We start from the raw sequence: 8,004 nt of genomic DNA, 5'->3' as shown, positions 1-8,004 counted from the left end.
TGAATGTGAATGTTTTTTCATTCGGATTCAGAGCTTGAAAAAATATATATATATCTCCCCTTTTTTTACGTGCCTTCATGATTTGGCTTTACCCCGGAAGCGCATGCATATATACTTTATTGAAATGGCCGGCTTGACGTTAGGCCAGTTGTGTACCGTGCATGTGAAAGTTTGTTTGGATCCGTTAACTAGATAAGGCCTTAATCTTGGAGGTTCGCTATGAGTTTGCCGGTTAGTTGAGAGTCTCAAGGATAAGGAGTTGACATTTAAAAAAGGAGAGAGTTATCCAGAGCTAGCTGCTACTACCGAATCCCAGCCGCGTACTGGCGAGCGTCTCTCTCGTCCTCAGTTTAACAAATGTATTTTCTTCTCTTTTCATATCCCCGGGCTTCAGTGACTACGGCACTTTGCCGATCTTAATCAAAGTCCGCTCTTCAGCAGACTACCGGTACGTATCGCGATTAAGGCAATGATGGCATATATCCTTGCGTCTCCATCATCTAGCTGAACTCCGATTTGCTTTTTTCTTAGGCACGGAAGCTAGCAACTCCCATGAAGATGCAGATTGCTTTCTGCCTCAGATGCTGGTGAGTATGTGATTGCTTCCCTTAGGAGTAGATTATTCATGTATCTTAACCTAACTTCCCTTCTCTCCCTTTTGTGTTTTTAGGTGAGGTGATTACAATCTAGTAGAATAGATCGCCCGTTTGCTTTCCGGCCAGGTAACACTCCGAGGCCTGTCTCTTTCCTGTTCAATTTTGTTTGAAGTAGGATATGTACAGTAGACATGAACGCACATCATCATGGCATGCAATTTCATTTGGATACGTTTATATGGCACCTTACTTGAACTTACATGTGTGATCAAGCAATATATTTGTCTTGCGGTTGGCGTGCCGGCAAGTTTGTATGAACTTGGTCCGTCGTATAGCCTCGAGACCAGAAAGCATAGCATATATGTCAAAAATATGATTTCCTTCCGGTCGGCGTTCCGGCAAGTCCCTATATGGGCTTGGTCCATCGTACGACCGTGGAGATGATTACAAGCGCGATGTATATATTATGTCAAAAATACGTTTTTCTCACGGTTGGCGTTCCGGCAAGTTTCTATGTGGGCTTGGTCCGTCGTACGACCGTCGAGAACAACAAGCCTAGCATGTGTGTCGAAAATATGATTTCTCTCCGGTTGGCGTTCCGGCAAGTCCCTATATGGGCTTGGTCCGTCGTACAACCGCGGAGATGATAGTATGCCAGCAGTATGTTTTCTTTCTCACGGTCGGCGATGTGTGTGGAAAATATGATTGATCTCCGGTTGGCGTTCCGGCAAGTCCCTATATGGGTTTGGTCCGTCGTACAACCGCGGAGATGATATTATGCCAGCAATATGTTTTCTTTCTCACGGTCGGCGTCCCGGCAAGTCCCTATGTGGGCTTGGTCCGTCGTACGACCGTGGAGACGACTATAAGCGTCACACGTATATTATATCAAAAATATGTTTTGTTTTTCACAACAAGCAGATCATAACATATACAACCTATGCTTGGGTCTAATGTTTTTTTATTTACTGAAGTGTTCCCTCTTTTTGTTTTACATACAGGGAAAGTATTGAATGGTTGGCCGAGAATAATTGCTAATAAAGCTAGGTAACACCATCGTGACTTTCCCTTCTTCTTTTCTTATTTAACCAGGCGTTTCTTTTACACATATACATGCCATTGTATTCATTTTGTGCCTTTTTACATATAGATGGCGCATGGTGAGGGGCCTGTTCCTTCCAATCAACTGTCGATTTGTCAGTTAGCTGAGCGGCATCTATATGGGCCTAATACTAGTGAAGAGGTCAACCCAGTGATCGGACAGCAGGTGCTCGCACATGCGGATTTGACGCGCCATCCTCGTGGTTGGAATGTGGGGTCTACTCTTAGTGACTATTCTTTTCATCCACAAGCACCTTATCCTAAACCTGATCATGAAGCCTACACCCTAGGGATCAGGATGGTAGCAAAAGGTCTAGGTTGGGATGGTCACACAGTCGATTATGTTCCGCAACCCAATGGCTATGTTGAGTGGGGCATCTCTATATTGAATAACCACTCGTTTTGTTTGAAAGGAAAAGCGGAGAACACCGATTACATATATGGGGCTATTTATTGCTCCCTCGGTGAGTATGAAGTTTCAGATTCGCTACTGAGGTCACTACTGGAAAGATGGGATCCAGAAACAAATACTTTTCTTTTTTCATCTGTGACTCTGCTTGACATGCTTCTAATGTCAGGTCTTCCTTCAGTTGGAGATCCATACGAGGAATATGTTCCCTCTATAGATGACCTAGAACCTTCAAAGCTTATGTTCCCAAATTTCTTATCTGGCCTTTTAGAAGAATTCTCTTGGCTCAGCCGCGAAAATGGAAGTGTGACTTTTCAAGTTTGGTGTGACCATTTCCATAACAAACGCGAACGCACTTCATCTTTCACCTCCCTTCGGGAACAACACATGTATGTTGCGGCTTTTATAGCCCACTGGCTTTGCTCTTACGTGGTTGTTGGTGGGGGGCCTTACATTCGTCCCGGTGTCCTTCTTATGGCCTCTTGGATCGTTTCGGGTCGCAAGATCTCTTTGGCTCCCTCAGCACTTTGTTCATTGTATTATTCTCTTCGAAGGATCAGTATGCACCCCGTTGCTCCCTCTTATGAGAAAAGACTTTGGCCAGTGCATTATATCGCGGGGTGGATGGGTCTCTATTTGAGAAAACCATTTACGGACAAAGTGAAAGGGAAACATCTTCTAGATGTTAAGCAATTGCCGATGCAACCAACCATGGTTAAAACTATGTTTCGGGTTCCCGTAACTTTCACTCCTGCTAAGGCACGCATTTTCCTTGATGACCGAGCCAATATTTTTTGGAATCCTTATACTCCAAAGAACTTGGTCGGGGTGGATCAGTTGCAAAGATCTTTCACCATTTCTTCACATCAGGGTATGCTTCCATGGGGGCGTGCTACTGATGTTGATGATCTTTGCATAGCGGAGCCATATCATCCTGGTCGAGTTGCACGACAACTTACTTTGAGACAACAAGTGCCCTATGCTCCGTTAGTCAGCGTGTACACAAAGAAGGATATTGGAGTTGCATATGCGTATTGGTCGCATTTGATACGCTCGGACCAAGGAGAGATCCAGTACCTTCTTAACGATGCGCATGAGGCATTTTCTCCTGTGGCCTGGAACAACTGGTGGGTGGGATTTATGAAACCATTTAACAACATATTCAATACTCTTCGTATGGGCATTTCGAATGGTCCGAATTATAATCCGCGGAAACGTAATTTTCTTAAACACGGAGAGGAGTACATAGTTCCTCGCAAGCTTTCAGAAAATGATTTTGTTGTTATAAAGGAAGTCTCGGCCAGGGGTAAGGAAGAGCATATTGCAGCCCTCAAATTGAATGGCAAGAGAATTATGGACCACTGACGTCCCATTCTGTGTGGCTTTCTCTCAAATGATGAACCTTTAATCAACTCTAAAAAGGTAAGATATATACATCTATATATATTTGGTACTACCATAGTTCGTTTGCTCCTTTCTTTGTCTCATTTTTTCTATATCTCCTTTTAATAGAAGAAGCGAATTTTAAGGATGCTGTCGCTACTCAACCCATGAAATCTATAGAGGTGAGTTAATGGTCTGCATGCGACTTGTTCATTTCTTTGTTGTACTAATCAGTACTAATAATATCATCCTTTTATATATCTGGCTGCAGCAAAGTGGCGTACCAAAGTCTGTTATTGCACTTGGTTCTTCCTCTGCTCATCCATTGCTAGTGGCTAGTGATGATCTTCCGGAAACTGCCCCGGCCACCGGCGGACAGAAGCGTAGAAATTTCTTGCCCACTCATGCTGACGAGGAAGAGAGGCTCCCCCTCAAGCGCAAACTTGATTTTTCTGAAAAATATGATTTTTCTGAACCAATAACCTTGGACGGTCCGTCATTAGATGTTGAACTCAGTAGCCTTGTTAATGATGAAGATTTTGGCCATGTTCTCACAGGAGAAAAGGACCATGGCCTTGGTGACCTTTTCGATTTATCCTTCAAGGATTATACCATTGGCGAGTGTGGCACAAGTCGTCTACCTTCCAGCCCGGGTGTGTCTGAAGCTGTGCCCCATACCCCTAGTGCTCTTGATTTCTTGTCAACTTTACCTGGTAGTTTATTTACCTATAAATATTTATTTAATTGGCCGTGTCTATGAACCATCATTATCATCAAATTCTCACGACTCTTCCTTTTTTTTAGGTTGTGACCAAGAAATTCGCCACTCACAAGACCCTGAGGTGATGGTTGTATCAGGGAAAGGCGCACAGATTGACTGCAGTTTCATCAAGGACATGTTTGTGGATGCTACGGATTTCGTAGTGAAATGAGCCCTCGAAGGACTGAACGACTCTACCTTTGGTGATCCCGAGCGACGCATGATGCTTGAGAGTGTTTCTCAAATGCTGCCCACGCAAGTGCCTGAGGTAGCTAAGGTGCAGGCCATTTTGGTCGGGCTTATTGACCTTTCCAAGAAGTTGGAGGGTGGCCAGACCAAATTCACGAGGGAATCCGAGCGAGATGAACATGTTCTTGCTGAAGTAGAACTTAAGATTAAGTCTGGACATGAGGTTTCCAAGGCCATAATTGAGGACTTATCTGCCGTAGAAAAGAAGTGCACTGAAATAGAGGCACGGGAAGCAGAGCTGAAGGCCCAGCTTGAAGAGGTTACTGCTATTTTGGACAGGCTTAAATTGGAAATGGAACAGCGCCGACAAGCACATGATGCTCATCAATCTGAACAGAAGAAGTTGGTGAAGAGTCTACAAGATACCAATGCTGGCAAATGTACAAGGCTTGCTGAATTTAAACAAAAGACAGCAGATTTAAAGACTGAAGCAAGTCAGTTGTTGAACAGCCTGCAGAACTGGCGAGCTCCTTGAGAAGGCCTAGACTTCGCTTAGTTTTTTTATTTATCCATTTCAATTCATCGTTTCCCTTTGAATCATTTTATGTTCAGTACTCAGTTTCACTTCAAATGTAGCAGTACTTTGTTTATTCACGTGGGAACTCCAAATTTTATGCATGATGTGCTAGTACGCCAGCTTTGACGTTGAAGCATCCTTATTTATTTACACTATCATTGTGTATGGCCTGAAGCCTTATTTATTTTATTCTATTTTTATTATATATATGCATGTACGTACCATTTTTTTGTACGACGGTTTAAGCTTATGAAGTCTGGAGCCTGCTTGATGTTTATTTTTTTATTACATCACAGTTTATACTCGTAAGTCATTGGTTTTTTTTGTGTCCCAGTTTATACTCGTAGGAGTGTGGAGTATTTTGGATGATTTTTTTGGCATCACAGTTTATACTCGTAAGTTGTTGGAGTATCTTTTTTTTTGGTAAGCCCCAGTTTATACTCATGAGGGTATGGAGTAATTTGGATGCTTTTTTTCATCACAGTTTATACTCGCAAGTCGTTGGAGTTTATAAAAAAATATCTGCCACAGTTTAGACTCGTAAGTTTATTGGAGTGAAATTTATTTACTTTATCCTAAGTGCCACAGTTTAGACTCGTAAGTTTATTGGAGTGAAATCTATTTACTTTATCCTAAGTGCCATAGTCTAGACTCGTAAGTTTATTGGAGTGATTTTGTGTGCCCCGGTTTATAATCATGAGGGTATGGAGTGCGCTCGATGATTTATGTTCTTTGCATCAAAGAATACTCGTAAGTCGTTGGAGTAATTATTTTTTGTGCCCCAGTTTAGACTCGTGAGGGTATGGAGTAATATCCTTTTTATGCATAGTAACGCTTAAGGAATTTCCCATTTACCGGTGCCGGCAAGTATTCCCCATCTGGTGATATGATTCTATATGCGCCGCTAGAATAAACCTCTTTTATGACGAAGGGACCTTCCCATTTTGGTTCAAATTTTCCTTTCATCCGTCGCACGATTTTCATAGGACGGATGACCGCAAGTACTAGATCTCCTTGTTTGAACGACCTTCTTTTAACTCGTTTGTCGAATGCTCGAGACATCCTAGCTTGGTATGCCTCAAGATTTTGCAAAGCTTGAAGTCGTCTACCTTCTAGTCTTTCTAATTCATCGAGACGCAATTGTACTGGTTTTTCTTCCGACAAATTTTCATGTGTAGCGACTCTCAATGACGTGATCTGTACCTCTAAAGGTAGAACGGCTTCTCCTCCAAATACTAAGGAATAAGGTGTCATTCCTGTCGGCGTGCGTATTGTGGTTCTATAAGCCCACAAGGCTTCGAGAAGCTTTTCATGCCAGTCATGTTTATTTTTTGATCTAACTTTCTTTAGTAACTTGCAAAGAGTTTTGTTGAAAGCTTCTGCTTGTCCATTGGCGGCAGGATTATATGCCGTGGAATAATGATGGTCTATCTTAAACTTTGAGCATAATCTTTCCACTTGTTTGTTTTTAAAAGGAGTCCATTATCAGACATAATCCGAGAAGGAACACCAAAGCGATAAATGAGTTGTGTTCTTATAAAATGTTCAACATTCTCCACTTTGTCTTCCTTTTGTGGTGTAAGTTCAGCCCACTTGGAAAAATAGTCTGTCGCTGCTAAAATGAATTTGTGACCTTTGGACGATGGTGGATGAATTGGCCCAACTATATCCATTCCCCACATTTCAAAAGGCCAAGACATATTTGTCGCATGGAGTGGTTCGTGCGGCTAATGTATAAAGTCAGCATGCACTTGGCATTCATGGCATTTCTTTGCAAATTTAGTGGCGTCTTCAAACATTGTGGGCCAGTAGTAACCTAGACGCCTTAATTGGTAGTGCAATTTAGGCCCTGATTGGTGCGAGCCACATATTCCAGCATGCACCTCGTTTAAGGCCTCCATAACTTCATTTCCGGCAAGGCAGCGCAATAATATGCCATCATGGGAACACCTATAGAGTATGTCGTTGATGCATGTCTAATGGGTTGACCTTTTGTGAATTCTAGATCTTTCGCTAGCATCAAGAGGTAGGTATCCATGAAGTAGATATTCGAGGAATCGTGCTCGCCAATCCCCTACCTCGATTTCACATACATCAGCTGTCATTGCAGAAGATACTATCGCTTCTTCTTCTTCAGCAAATATTAGCAGTATTCTTCGCTCCTCTATGTGTACGTCCATTGTTTCGTCTGAGTTTAATGACATACCAGCAGCTAAACCAGCTAAGGCGTCGGCCTTTTCATTTTGGTTCCTAACTATGTGTTCAACATTTATATCTACGAACATAGCTAAAAGCTCTTTCGCCCTTTTGAAATATGGTAACAACTCTTGTTTCTTTACCATGTAGGTCCCCCTCAATTGATTAATCACTAATTGTGAGTCCCCATAAACAGAGAGCGTATCGAGCCCCATGTTTATTGCTATTTCAAGCCCAATGATAAGAGCTTCATATTCGGCTGAGTTATTTGACACCGCCGAAGTTAGGGTAAATGAGTATGGGATCATCCCTTCATTAGGTGTAATGAAAACGACTCCAGCGCCTGACCCAGATTGCCGGCAAGCGCCATTGATGTCCATTTGCCATGTTGATTTTGTAACCGTCGTGGCGAATACGTCCTCATCTGGCAAGTCATCATCTATAGGAAAACCAGCTGGGATCGGATGTGCCGCAAGGAAGTTAGCCAAAGCTTGGCCTTTTACGGCCCTTTGCGGTATATACGTGATGTCAAATTGTGACAAAAGCATCGCCCATTTAGCTAGTCTCCTTGAGAGTACCATTTTACTTAAGATATATCTGAGTGAGTCTGCTCTTGAGACTAAATGTACAGTGTGTTCTAACATGTAGTGTCGCAATTTTTATGCAGCGAACACCAGTGCGAGACATATTTTTTCCATGTCTAGATAGTTGCACTCGGTCCCTACCAAGGTGCGGCCAAGATAATACAGGGACGTTTCGTTTCCTACATCATTATTTTGCGGCAGGAGTGCAC

At 42.6% G+C, this 8,004-nt stretch overlaps 1 protein-coding gene across 1 annotated transcript; it reads left to right on the top strand.

Moving 5' to 3' along the window:
- Nucleotides 1-298: 298 nt before the first annotated feature.
- Nucleotides 299-5,116, top strand: LOC109781170 (uncharacterized). The gene is made up of 8 exons (XM_020339769.4): nucleotides 299-448; nucleotides 532-587; nucleotides 671-722; nucleotides 1,598-1,643; nucleotides 1,747-3,528; nucleotides 3,619-3,671; nucleotides 3,761-4,202; nucleotides 4,294-5,116. Exons 6-8 carry the CDS (start codon nucleotides 3,657-3,659, stop codon nucleotides 4,419-4,421), a joined length of 585 nt encoding a protein of 194 aa, XP_020195358.2. The 5' UTR covers nucleotides 299-448; nucleotides 532-587; nucleotides 671-722; nucleotides 1,598-1,643; nucleotides 1,747-3,528; nucleotides 3,619-3,656; the 3' UTR covers nucleotides 4,422-5,116.
- The last annotated feature ends 2,888 nt before the right edge of the window (nucleotides 5,117-8,004 follow it).

This window comes from Aegilops tauschii, chromosome 5 (genome assembly GCF_002575655.3).
Source record: "Aegilops tauschii subsp. strangulata cultivar AL8/78 chromosome 5, Aet v6.0, whole genome shotgun sequence".
In the NCBI taxonomy this organism is placed as follows: domain Eukaryota; kingdom Viridiplantae; phylum Streptophyta; class Magnoliopsida; order Poales; family Poaceae; genus Aegilops; species Aegilops tauschii.
The sequence above is the reverse complement of the archived record's forward strand: the minus strand, read 5'-3'. Positions and strand labels throughout refer to the sequence as shown.

Coding starts and splice junctions, on each gene's coding strand:
- LOC109781170 (XM_020339769.4), top strand. Junction 4,203..4,293: donor TTTCTTGTCAACTTTACCTG/GTAGTTTATTTA, acceptor CCTTTTTTTTAG/GTTGTGACCAAGAAATTCGC.